Genomic DNA, 13,918 nt, shown 5'->3' with positions numbered 1-13,918 from the left:
ACCCAATTACACCAAAGTGATCAATTAACCTACTAACCAGTGTGGGGGGGAAACCATATAGTCACAGGAAGAATGTACAAGCCTTACAGACGCCGGCAGAATTGAACCCAGCAACACACACAAGTCCTGACAAAGGGTTTCGGCCCGAAAATCGACTGTACTCTTTTCCTAGATGCTGCCAGCCCTACTGAGTTCCTCCAGCATGTCGTATGTTTTCTCGGATTTCCAGCATCTGCAGATTTTTTCTTGTTTGAGAATTGAACCTGGGTTGCTGGCACTGTAATAGTGTTATGCTAACCTCTTCACTACCATGCCACGCAGAAAGTTGGACAGGTTTGAGATTAAATAAGTTAAAGGTTAGTTAGACCGGAAGATATAGGAGGAGAATTAGGCCATCCAGTCTGCTACACTATTCCATCATGGCTGATTTATTATCCTTCTCAACTCCATTCTCTTGCCTTCTCCCTGTAACCTTTGACACCCTGACTGATCAAGAACCTATTAACCTCTGCTTTAAATATGCCCAATGACTTGGCCTCCACGGTTGTCTGTGGCAATGAATTCCACAGATTAAACACCCTCTGCATAAAAAATTCTCCCTTATGTCTGCTCTAAAGGGATGTCCTATTCTGAGGCTGTCTTCTCTGGTCCTAGACTCCCCCACCATAAGGAACATCCATCCTCTCCACATTTCACTCTGTTTAGGCCTTTCAGTACAAACATATTCTAGTTCTCAGTACAAGCATATTTTTTAAGTCGTCTATTCTTCTTAAAGTCAAAAACACGTTTTGATACTCTGCATTAATGGTATCTATTCCATGTTATATGGGCCAGGTACAGTGAGTGTATTTCCATCACAGAAACACTTTGAAGATATTCCAATCCAAAGCAAGTTTCTTTAAATCTGTTAACATTTATTCAATTCATCACTGTTATATGAAGATGACAGATCCTCATTAAGTGCCCCTGACAGGTATTTTAACCAAGGTTAAACCCCGGCAATGTTTTTGCAGTATTACCTCATGGAACAGGTAGAACACATTGCATTGGTCTGAGCTATTAAGGAAATATCAAAGGAAGAATGCAAACAATACTACTTATTTAATTTACTAATGTATACATAAGCTTACTGTAACTAGTTTTTTTTCTCTCTGTTATCAGGTATTGCATTGTACTGCTGCCGCAAAGTTACCAAATTTCACAACATATGCCAGTGATATTAAACCTGATTCTGATTCTGCATTTAAAAAAAAAATTTCAATAAAATTAAACAAGAATGTCGTGCTGACGAATGGGCACTCCTACAACCAATTGCTAAGAACAGAATTGACTTTATTACTTACATCCTTCACATATATGAGAAGTAAAAATTGTTACGTCTCCAGCTAAATGTGCAATGTGCAATTTATAGTAATTTGTAATAAATAGTATGTACCACAGGACAGTCAATATAACATAGAAATACAGTTGTGTCAGCATGAATTAATCAGTCTGATGGCCTGGTGGAAGAAGCTGTCCTGGAGCCTGTTGGTCCTGGCTTTTATGCTGCGGTACCGTTTCCCGGGTGGTAGCAGCTGGAACAGTTCGTGGTTGGGGTGACTCAGGTCCCCAATGATCCTTCAAGCCTTTTTTACACACCTGTCTCTGTAAATGTCCTGATTAGCGGGAAGTTCACATCTACAGATGCTCTGGCTTGCCTGCACCACTCTCTGCAGAGTCCTACGATTGAGGGAAGTACAGTTCCCATACCAGGCAGTAACGCAGCCAGTCAGGACACTCTCAATTGTGCCCCTGTAGAAAGTTCTTAGGATTTGGGGACCCATACCAAACTTCTTCAACCATCTGAGATGAAAGAGGCACTGTTGTGCTTTTTTCACAACACAGCTGGAATGTACAGACCATGTTAGATCCTTGGTGATGCGCATGCTGAGGAACTTAAAGCTGTTCACCCTCTCAATGCCAGATCCATTGATGTCAAGGTGGTTAGCCTGTCTCCATTCCTCCTGTAGTCCACACCAGCTTCTTTGTTTTTGCAACATTGAGGGAGAAGTTGTTTTCTTGACACCACTGTGTAAGGTGATGACTTCTTCTCTGTAGGCTGCCTCATTATTATCTGAGATTAGATCAATCAGTGTAGTGTCGTCAACAAATTTAATTAGATTGAGCTGCGGGTGGCAACACTGTCAAGGGTATACAAGGAGTAAAGGAGTGGGCTTAGGACACAGCCCTGAGGGGCAGCTGTGTTGACGGTCAGAGAGGCAGAGGTGAGGTTATTCTACAAAACACTGCATCCAATTCTTAAATGGAATATTGAGCTGCCTTTTGCTTTCTTGTTAGAAATAGCCTTTTGTTAAAAATTTGACAATTTAGAATCTAGTGTTTTGGTGTTTATAGGTTGTAACCATCATGCAAAAATATGTGAACAGAAATGTTATTGATAAGCAGTTGAAGTAGTTTGCCAGGGAGTCAAAGAGGCTTCCTATGAAGACCCTGAATGGACAAAGACAGCTTGTTTAGGGTCTGAAAACTACCGCATGCCAAGGAAATATCTGTGGGTATTAAAAAGTCCTTAAACATTATCATCCTTAATTGCCCGATTGTCCTACTCTGGAATGGAGTCTGGAAAGCACTGGCAAAGGTGGCCAAAGCATAAAACAACTTACAAAAATTCATTGAATAGAAACTTGAAGAGAAGTAAATCCAATGGGGAAAGCACGAGGGATACCAACTGGAGAACTCTATCAATAATCTGGCAAGGCTTAATGGGCCAAATGGCCTCTGTCTGCATCAAAAATTCAATAACAGAGAGGAAAGCCACCATTATCTCAGTTGCTATTAGTGAATGCTACAAATGACACAATGGGCCTGCCGCCAACTCAAACAGGATGTCAGGATAGAGTTTTGGGTAGAGATCCCTGATCCTAGTTCCTAAGTCTCCCTCTGTTTTACTCATTTGGAAACAGATGGACATGTCTGGTACTTCTGGAACTTGAGTTTTAATTTTACTTTTAATTTTTGATTGCAATACCCTTTTTATTAACAGCTGAGATGCAGTCCACTGAGATAACACTTTCTTGGAGAAGTAGTAAAGATGTACCACCACATTCTTTTGTTTAACAAACATTTATAGAGTATAAGTAAAATAAATGTAATGCTTGTGATGAAATGGTTCAACACTGTGTACAAATATTAACGACATGCAGAATTATATTTCAGGCTTGTCAGGGAAGTGTAAAGTTAATTAAGATAACATCATTTCTGAATTATTTGATGTTTCCAAATAATCAGTCAGATGGAGCAGAGTGAGCATAGTGGATGAACGGAAGAGGTAATGATAGGGAGAGACACTAACCATCGGAAAGCCCCATCTAAAAGGACGTTGGAAGCAGATGCACTAAAACATACAAAAGGGAATTGAGTATTTTTCATAAAGTGAAAAAAATCATAAGGCTAAATAAACATGAGAGAGTTTGCAGATGTTGGAAATCCAAAGCGACACACACAAAATGCTGGAGGAATTCAGCAGGTCAAGCAGCATCTATGGAAATTAATAAACAGTCAACATTTCGGGCCGACACTCATTTTCAGGACTGAGAAGGAAGGGGGAAGATGCCAGGATAAAAAAGGAAGGGGAGGGGAAAGAGACTAGCTGGAAGGTGATAGGTGAAGCCAGGTGGGTGGGAAAAGTCAAGGGCTGGAGAAGAAGGAGTCAGTTAGGAGAAGAATGTGGACCATAGGAGGAAGGGAAGGTGGGGCAGATCCAGGGCAAGATAATAGGTAGATGAGAAGTAAAAGGTCAGAGTGGGGAATAGAGGAAGTGTGGATGGATTTGTTCTCCAAAAGGAGAAATCGATATTCATGTCATCAGGTTAGAGGGTACCCAGATGGAATATAAGGTGTTGCCCCACCATTCTGAAGGCGGCCTCATCTTAGCACAAGCAGAGGCCATAGACTGACATATCGGAACAGGAATGGGAATCAGAATTAAAATGTTTGGCCACCGGGAAATCCTGCTTTTGGCTGATTGTGTGGAGGTGCTCGACGAAGCAGTCCCGCAATTTGTGACGGGTCTCACCAACATGGAGGAGGCTGCATCGGGAGCACAGGACACAATAGATTCGCAGGTGAAGAGTTGCCTTACCTGGAAAGACTGTTTGGAGCCCTGCAAAGAGGTGAAGGAGGGGGTTAATGAGTAGGTGCAGGGATAAGTGCCTGGAGGGAGATTAGTGAGGAGGGATGAATGGACAAGGGAATTGAGGAGGGAGCGATCCCTGCAAAAAGTGGAGGGGTGGGGGAAGGTAAAGGTGTTTGGTGCCAGGATCCTTTTGGAGATGGTGGAGGTTGCGGAGACTAATGTGTTGGATGTGGAGGATGATAAGGTTGTAGGTAAGGACAAGAGGAACTCTTGCTATTAAGGCAGCGGGAAGCTGGGGCAAATGTGGATGTACAGGAACAGAGGAAATGCAGGTGGGGGCAGCATCAATACTGCAACAAGGAAGGGAATAATTGGAGAGGTCAGCATGGCCCTTTTGCTGTGCTGTATACTGCAATAGTTCAATATTAGAACATGAAAAATGGGACAATGATAGAGCACTTCAGTTCTGTAAAATGCCCGTTTGGAGAAGCTCAAGCTCTGCTTTTCAGAGCCTCAGCATCAGCTGGGTTCACTGTAGTGCATCCAAAATGCCGAGGGCTGCGTGGATAACGTGCTTCAGCACATGGCACCCCATTGCTAGGAGGTGTACAGGTCGAGGGGAATCACACACTGCTACAGACGGGGGAAAACAATCACGAATCTCCTGAATGCAGCATGGCCTCCAACTAACATTCGGCTCCGGAGAGTGGTGAGGGTGGGAATTCCTTTGAGGATGACAGACACTGTCAAGTGGATCACATCATGAGTTATTCAGCTTTATGTAGGGCAGAGGAGTTAAAGAAAGGTTCAATAGGTTCAATTTAATGGTCAGTTAAGTAGTAGAGAGGAGTTTTCCTCACTGCAAGGTTCTAGGACATTACTGGGCAATCAGTGATACTACACTGATTGGCCTAATTTCAAATAATAATGAGGCAGCCAACAGAGAAGAAATCATTACCCAGGCACAGTGGTATCAAGAAAACAACTTTTCCCTCGATGTTGCAAAAACAAAGGAGCTGGTTGTGGACTGCAGGAGGAATGGAGACAGACTAACCCCTGCTCATATCAGTGGATCTGGGGTTCAGAGGCTGAACAGCTTTAAATTCCTCAGCATAAACATCACCGAAGATCTCACATGGTCTGTACATACTGGCCGTGTGGTGAAAAAGGCACAACAGCACCTCTTTCACCTCAGATGGTTGAGGAAGTTTGGTGTGGGCCCCCAAATCCTAAGGACTTTCTACAGGGGCACAGTTGAGAGCATCCTGACTGGCTGCATCACCGCCTGGTATGGGAACTGTACTTCCCTCAATCGCAGGACTCTGCAGAGAGTGGTGCAGTCAGCCCAGCACATCTATAGATGTGAACTTCCCACTATTGACATTTACAAAGACAGGTGTGTAAAAAGTGCCCAAAAGATCATTGGGGTCCCAAGTCACCCTAACCACAAATTGTTCCAGCTGCTACCATTTGGGAAACAGTAACGCAACATAAAAGCCAGAACCAACAGACTCCGGGACAGCTTCTTCCACCAGGCCATCAGACTGATTAATTCACGCTGACACAATTATATTTCTATGTTATATTGTACATTCTATTTATTTTAAATTACTCTAAATTGCACATTACACATTTAGATGGAGATGTAACATAAAGATTTTTATTCTTCATGTATATGAAGGATGTAAGTAATAAAGTCAATTCAATTCAATTCAATGTAGGACATTAAGTGGGGAGAGTGAACTGACAAACATAATAATTCACATCAGTTCCAATTAAATACTTCAAAAAAGGGAAGTGCACTGCGGACATAATTGAGCGAGTTGTAAATAAATTAATAAGAGGTATTTCTAAGGTGCCAATCACTCCCAGTGTTACGTGATACTGAGTACTGAAATAGGAAGCCAGTGCAGGTAAACACTCAGTGGCCACTTTATTTGGAACACCTGATTATTAATGCAAATATCTAATCAATCAATCACGTGGCAGCAAGTCAATGCATAAAAGCATGCAAATAAGGACAAGAGGTTCAGTGAACACACACAGAATGCTGGAGGAACTCAGCACCTATGGAAAAGAGAAAACAGTTGATGTTTTGGGCCAAGACCCTTCATCAGGACTGTAGAAAAAAGATGAGATGGCAGAGTAAGGAGGTGGGGGGAATGGAGGAAGAAATAAAAGGTAGTGGGTGATAGGTGAAATCGGGAGGGGGGCAGGGGTGAAGTAAGGAGCTGGGAAGTTGATTGGTGAAAGAGATAAAGGGCTGGAAAAGGGGGAATCTAATAGGAGAGGCCAGAAGACCATGGAAGAAAGGGAAAGGGGAGGAGCACCGGAGATGATAGGCAGGTAAAGAGATAAGGTGAGAGAGGGAAATGAGAATGGGGAATGGTGAAGGGGGGACATTACAGGAAATTGATGTCCATGCCATCATTTTAACTCTACTTACCATTCCTATTCCGACATGTCAGTCCATGACCTCTGCTGCCGTGATGAGGCCACACTTGGGTTGAAGGTGCAACACCTTATATTCCGTCTGGTAGCTGATGGCATGAACACCGATTTCTCGAACTTCCGGTAATACTCCCCACTCCTTCTTCACCATTCCCCATCAGTAAATAAATCAATAGTGTAGCAGCTAGCACAATGCACTACAGCACCAGCAATCAGAGTTTTAGTTCCACTGCTGTTCTATAAGGAGTTCGTATGTTTCCCCCATAACCCCATGGGCTTTCTCTTGCTGTTTAGTTTTCTTCTCACATTCTAAAAACGTGCGGGTTAGTGAGTTGTGGGCATGCTATGTTAACGCTGGAAGTATGATGGTCCTTATGAGTTAACTCCAGACTGTGTTGATCATTGACGCAAACAACACATTTCACTGTATCTTTCAATATTTCTATGTACATACAACAAATAAAGCTTGTCTTTATCTTTAATTGTCATGTTCTGTAATTGCATTGTTTGAATGTAATATCAAAATTTTGAATCCATTTCAAGGCAGAATGCAACACATACAAAATGCTGGAGGAACTCAGCAGGCCAGGCAGCAACTATGGAAAAGAGTAAAGAGCTCATCTTTTTTTGCAGTCCCGATGAAGTGTTTTGCCTCGAAACACCAACTGTGCTCTTTTCCATAGATGCTGCCTGACTTGCTGAGTTCCTCCAGCATTTTTTTTGTGTGTTGCTTGGATTTCCAACATCTGCAGATCTTCTCTTGTTTGTCAAGGCAGAATGCAACCGTTCTGGTAACGGGAATCAAGTGATCTGAAGATGCTGGAAATGATGTAGAAATTCAGCCACAATCGTAATGAATGGCCAAGTAGGTCTGATGGATCTCCTCCTGTCCCCATTTCTAATGGTTACACCTTGTTATAAACTTGGATATATTCAGAATCAGGTTTAATATCACTGGCATGTGTTGTGAAATTTGTTGACTTTGCAGCAGCAGTACAATGCAATACAAAATAATAGAAAAACTGACTTATACTATGTATATACGTATATACAAATATTAAATAGTTGAATTAAATAAGGGGTGCAAAAATAGAAATAAAAAGTAGTGAGGCAGTGTTCATGGATTCAAAGTCCATTCAGAAATCAGTTGGCAGAGGGGAAGAAGCTGGTTCTGAATTGTTGAATGTGTGGCTTCAGGCTTCTGTACCTCCTTCCTGATGGTAGCAATGAGAACAAGGCATGACCCGGGTGCTGGAGGTCCTTTTTGAGAATGCCCTGGATATTACAGGCTGGTACCCATGATGGAACCGACCAAGTTTACAACTTTCTGCAGCTTATTTCAATCCCATACAGTAGTCCCTCCATACCAGATGATGATGCAGCCAGTTGGAATGACCATCACAGTATATCAGTAGAGATCTGCGAGCGTCTTTAGTAACATACCAAATCTCAAACTCCAAATGAAATATTGCTGCTGTTGTGCCTTCTTTGTAGCTGTACTAATGTATTGGGTACAGGATAGATTCTCAGAGATTTTGACACCCAGAAACTTGAAATTGTGAAGCAAAAATACCAAGATGAAATGAGAGTGGGAAATGTAGTAGATCTGAGTCTCTCCTCAAATGTACAAAGGTCCCCTATTAGAAATAAATGCTTCAAATTATATTGTCCGAATATCAGTGTACAGCTCCTCCATAATTAAACAATTAAGTTTCTGTAAAATCAACACATTTTAAATTAGCGTACCAGCAAACATCAGAGGAATGTGTTAAGCTTCTCACTCCATAATTTCAAGGCTGGATTGTGTTTTAATATGTGACAGACACTGTTTTTGCCTGAAGAGGAAGCAGAACTCAACACAGAGAATGTACTATATGGTAATATCTCCTTCAAAGAACTGTGAACCGCTTTAAGAATAAATTATTTATTTGGGACACTTGTCTTGAAAACAGGGACTAGTTAAAATAAGTTCATTATTAATATCTTCCATCTTTTGTTTCCACTGCAGTACACTTATTGTTAGGGTTTTACTTGGTGTGTTCTATATTTTTAATCTTGTAGCAACATGCAAAAGCAAAATTGTCCCACTTATTTAAGCAGTGGTTAAATTATTTGTCTGTAACATGCAAATGTTATACTCTGTACTGCACAAAAAACGTTAATGCTGCTGTGTGACAATGCCTACTAAAAGGATATGGAGAATTAAAGTGTGGTACCTTTCTCAATCTTCTGATGGAAATTGATGGCATCCACAGATGCAGTCACGATATTTGTCTTGCAATGACGAGCTGCAACTATGCCAGCCACTTCATCCATCAGCTTCATAGTGACACCTGAAAGACAGGATTCATTCATGGAACAGGCAGCATAATATACACAAATGATGAAGACAACCTCTTCTAACCACACAGTCAATGCTTGAACGTTCCTCAAACTTATTATTTATCATGTTTGCTGACTTTAGATTAGTAACAGTTTAGAGAAGGTAAATCAGCGCACTGCTTCAGGATCAACTTTGACTTCAAGAGTTACTTTGACTTTTACAGTTACTACTCTTCAATCATCAGGTTCTTGAACTAAAGGAGTTAATTTCACTCAACTTCACTTGCCCCATCATTGAAACATTCCCACAACTAATAGACTCACTTTCAAGGACTCTTCATCTCATGTTCTCGATACTTATTGCTTATTTATTTGTTATTATTATTTATTTATTTTCATATTTGCACAGTTTTTTGTCTTTTGCACACTAGCTGAACACCAGTGCGGACTTTCATTGATTCTGTTATGGTTATTATTCTATAGATTTATTGCGTATGCCTGCAAGAAAATCAATCTCAGTGTTGTATATAGTGACATACTTTGAACTTTAAACTTTAGAAGATTGAAGTGTATGGACTTGAACATTTATGTCAATACCAATTGTGGCTTGGGGTCAGGATGATGTGGAAGTAGAAGGCATTTAACATGATTAGGCTAGGAACGGGGGATAGAGGTGCCTTAGGATAAGTTACTGGTTGGAGGAGATGTCAGGGATTTGAATCTCCATTGTGGACTTTGATCAAATGGCTATGGGGTTCACCCAATTGGAGGACCAGGGAAGATGGGAGAGGGGAGGGATGTCTGTGTGGAAGAGGTGGACTTTTTTAAGCAACAACGCAATCCTCACTGCAGCTAAGAAACATTTGTTTCCCCGAATCTAGCACCTTATCTCTATGAGAGGAATAATTTTGCACCAATTGATTCTAAAGGAGATGCCAAATTTGAGCTGCTGTCTCTACCAAGTAGGTAGGGTGTAGTTACCCAAGCTATTTACAGTCTACCATAGATTTTATTTCAAGCTACTGTGAGGACAATATTGGGCTTCAGGCACTCAAAGCCATCTTTATTGTTTTCACATTTGGACTCCAGCTTAGACTGAGCTCCAACTGGTGCTAGAGGCAGAGATGTCAAGATACATAAAACCCGCTGCCATCACAACTGGTCACCGCTGCGGGGACTGCAGTGTGTAGGGCACGCTGGTGACAACACTATTATTAAAGCTTTCCTTGCTCCTGTTGTGGTTGAACTCCTTATTAAAGAACGATGTTTATTGGGTTATGCCTTGTTTTAGAGAATGTGCTATTGTAGGCTGCCATGCCCTTAAGAAAATAATATAACGGATCATTTCACGTTGCCAAGCAAACAGCCTCAATCTTTAATATTAATGATTTCTTAACAGACGCTGATAGCAACATCACTATTAATTGATGTAGATGAGCATTGATGACTGATTTGAGAATGTAACATAAAACAAGAAGGAGACTGCTCATCAAATAAATATCACAAGTGTCACAAGTTCCCTGTGCCTGCTCCTAATTACACAGTGTGAGGCAAACACTACAGACTAGGGTGGCTTCAGTACCCACTCTGTTATGATAAAACAGGGGAGGCTTGCCAGTGACATTGTGAATTGGATACCAACAAGCAAATCCTGAATAACTTTTTAAGGGAAGGAATTTTCTAATCATCATTATGAATGAGGACAGGTAGAAAGACAAAAATAAAATATTGCCCACTGCCGCCCCGATTATTAAATCTACTTGCTTTGAAAAAAGCTCAATGGTATGAGAAACAGGGTTGTCCATGGTGTTCAGTTACTATAGAAAACTAAGACATTCAAATGATAACATGTTTCGTCAAACAGCTGGTGCATCTTCAGTGATTTTTAGATAACTGTCTGCTGGTACATCAACGCCCAGGCCACACTAAGATGTTGTGATTTGACATGATGAGAATGACATAAAATTCTGATTTATACTGCAGCACGTTTTTCTCAGTCTCACATGTCAATGACAGAATTTTTCCTCTAGAGCAGAGCACCTCCCTGAGCATTTTAAAGACTAACTGTGCTATTTCGGCCGGGCACTTCCCCTGTTGTGAATCGTCCTTATGCATCTGACATTGTTCAGATACTGTACCTAATCTTCCAGACATTCAGCCCCGACCCCATCTCCCCCAGCCCCTCTCTCTGAGTTTATAACACAAGGTGTATGTTGATCTCTGGATAGCCAATACCTTCCTATTCCCCCCCCCACCCCCACCCAGAAATTCCATAGCAACAAGGCCTTTCATTCATCTCTCTGACACCAGGCCTGGATCAAACCGTTGTTCCTCAGCCAGTGATAAGCAGCACCTTCCCAGGTGCTATCCTATACTACAAATTTTGACATTATTGATATCAAATTGAGGTCCTTCTCATAGGTAGATGTAAGACATCCTAAGGGCATTTTTCTGAGGAAGAAAAGCAGATTTCCACTGGTGGTCTAGTTCAAATTTCTCATTCAATCAAGTGGAAAATAATTTACCTGGTTGTTTGAGTTTGCTGTTTGCAGGATTTTGCTTTGTGCAAATTGGCTGCTAAATTTCCTGAATGACATCAAGAGTGCTTTAAATTTTTCTGAAAAGCACCATATAAATGCAGATGTATTTTTCCTTTTATTTTTATTGAAGGAATAACTCAGCAAAATATTTCAATATGCAATACATGTCTATTGAAACCTGTTCACATGTACAACTCCCTTATATCTAGTGTACATTTCTCATGCTTACATCATTGTATCAAGCCTTATTGTCCACATGCAAACCACCTTATATAAAGCAAAAGGTTATGATTTTAAGGTGGGGTCCTCCTGTCCTGTCAGCAGAACCTTACAAGCAACTCAATGTACTTTGTAACCAAGCTCAGGGGTTTAAAAACAGCAAGTGACTTGAATTTAGTTATTTACTTGTAGGAAATGCTTGAGCAATGGTCTTAAATTCCAGACATTGCCTCCTTCATTCTTCCCACTCACCACAACCAAGTTGCAAACGATCTAAGAACAAGATCAAAGGCTTTTAAAAAAAATGTCTCGTCTGAACATTTAAATCAAAAATGCTCTCCATCCAGTTGGTTACTGTTTCAATGTTTATCCCCAAGACAATTATACTACCCATAGATTGAGTAGTTGACTACCCAACCTGCAAACTGCCTTTTCCAAAAGCACTCTTCCAGAAAGCACTATAGGACATCACGTGGTCATAAAAGTTTCATAAAAAGCTAATCTGATCAACCATCTAGTTAGCACTTCCCAACCCCCCCATCTATTTTCCCATCACTGCACTGTAAACACTTCAAAACACTTTTTATAATGCTGTTTACATTGTAAATACATGTTGTTGTGTATTTATACATACTTTATTCCCTTCCATACCTTAACATCTAACTTTATATTTTACATAATCTTTAATTCTTTAGAATTGTTTAATATTGTATTTTGTTGCAAGTTGCATTGACACACCACAGCAAATTCCTAATACATGTGAATGTATATGTTGAATACATCTGATCTTTCATCCTTGAATAAAGTTCATACTAGATCCTTACAACAGCTTATTATATACTGCTTCTGAAATAATGGAATCTCATAGAGACTGAATACGGTATGGTATTGATTCTACACAGTATATTTAGAGCAACAGATGGATGATAAATCTCTACGCATAACTTTTACAATCAAACGTGATGATGAAGTAGTTGGCCTTCCTTATCCGTGAGGGATTGGTTCCGGGACCCCCCCCCCCCCCACCCCCGCAGATAACAAAAAACATGGATGCTCAAGTCCCTTATTTGACCTGTCTCAATGTGGTGGTCTTTAGGATCCAGCGGAACCCCAGACCTTATTTAACCTATATCAGTGCGGTGGACTTTAGGACCAGGCATCCACAGGGTTTCTGTTCACGACAATAATCACGATCACGATTGAAAATAAAGTGGAAGTAATAAAACGATCGGAAAGAGGTGAAACAACATCGGTCATTGGAAATGCGTTAGACTACAGTCGGTCAACGATCGGAACAATTTTAATGGAGCATTTGAAAGGCCCTGCCCCGATGAAAGCTACAATTATTACTAAGCAACAATGGTTTAATTATTGAAATACATATGTTTCTTAAGTGTTTTATATGCATAAAGGTAAAATATATACTATATGCTAAGACAAACGTTTTACTGACTGAGGCTACATAATACCAGATGTATCTGTCCCGACTTCAAATCCAACTTAAAGACGGACTCAGGAACGGAACTCGTTCATAAGCCGGGGACTGCCTGCACTTTTAAATCATCTCTAGATTACTTATAATACCTAATACAGTGTAAATGCTATGTAAATAGTTGTTATACTGTATTGTTTAGGGGGAAATGACAAGAAAAAATAGTCTGTACATGCTCAAACAACGAGTGCTGGAGAGGAAACTTCCGGGTTTTCCGGATCCACGGTTGGTTGAATCCGTGGATGCGGAGCCCGGGGTTAAGGAGGGCCGACTGTACTCTTCACTTGCCTCGAGTTCAGCTAAAGCAAAGAATCTTTACCCCATCCCAGAGAAAGCAGACAACCTAACCGGCCCAGCATCTATCACATAAATATTCATGTCCTCGAATGCAGCATGAAGCATTTACAAATTGCACTGCAGGCACTTTCAGCTACTCCAACAGCACCTCTCAAATGTGCAAATGCTGTCACCAACAACCAGGTTGTTAAATGCAAAGGAATAGTCCCTCCAAAGGATCTGTTCCATTCTGCACAATAAATCTGGAAATTCACTCAGTAGCCACTTTATAAGTACACGAGTGTACCAAATAAAGGGTCCGCTGAGTGTAGGTTTGTGGTCTTCTGCTGTAGCCCATCTACATCAAGGTTCGCTGTGTTATACGTTCAGAGATGCTCTTCTACACACCACTGTTGTAACGTGTGGTTACTTGAGTTACCGTTGCCTTCCTGTCAGCTTGAACCAGTCTGGCCATTCTCCTCG

General features: G+C 41.0%; 1 protein-coding gene across 3 annotated transcripts in view; it reads right to left on the bottom strand.

The window, feature by feature from the left end:
- Window positions 1-13,918, bottom strand: part of acot7 (acyl-CoA thioesterase 7) — a 273,337-nt gene that overhangs the window by 79,223 nt on the left and 180,196 nt on the right. For all 3 annotated transcript variants that reach the window (XM_073032128.1, XM_073032129.1, XM_073032130.1), the window contains one exon: window positions 8,803-8,919. In XM_073032128.1, the coding sequence (XP_072888229.1) occupies window positions 8,803-8,919 (117 nt within the window). The remainder of the gene's footprint in view (window positions 1-8,802; window positions 8,920-13,918) is intronic.

This window comes from Hemitrygon akajei, chromosome 29 (assembly GCF_048418815.1).
Source record: "Hemitrygon akajei chromosome 29, sHemAka1.3, whole genome shotgun sequence".
NCBI classification, from domain to species: domain Eukaryota; kingdom Metazoa; phylum Chordata; class Chondrichthyes; order Myliobatiformes; family Dasyatidae; genus Hemitrygon; species Hemitrygon akajei.
This window is presented reverse-complemented; position numbering and strand designations above follow the sequence as displayed.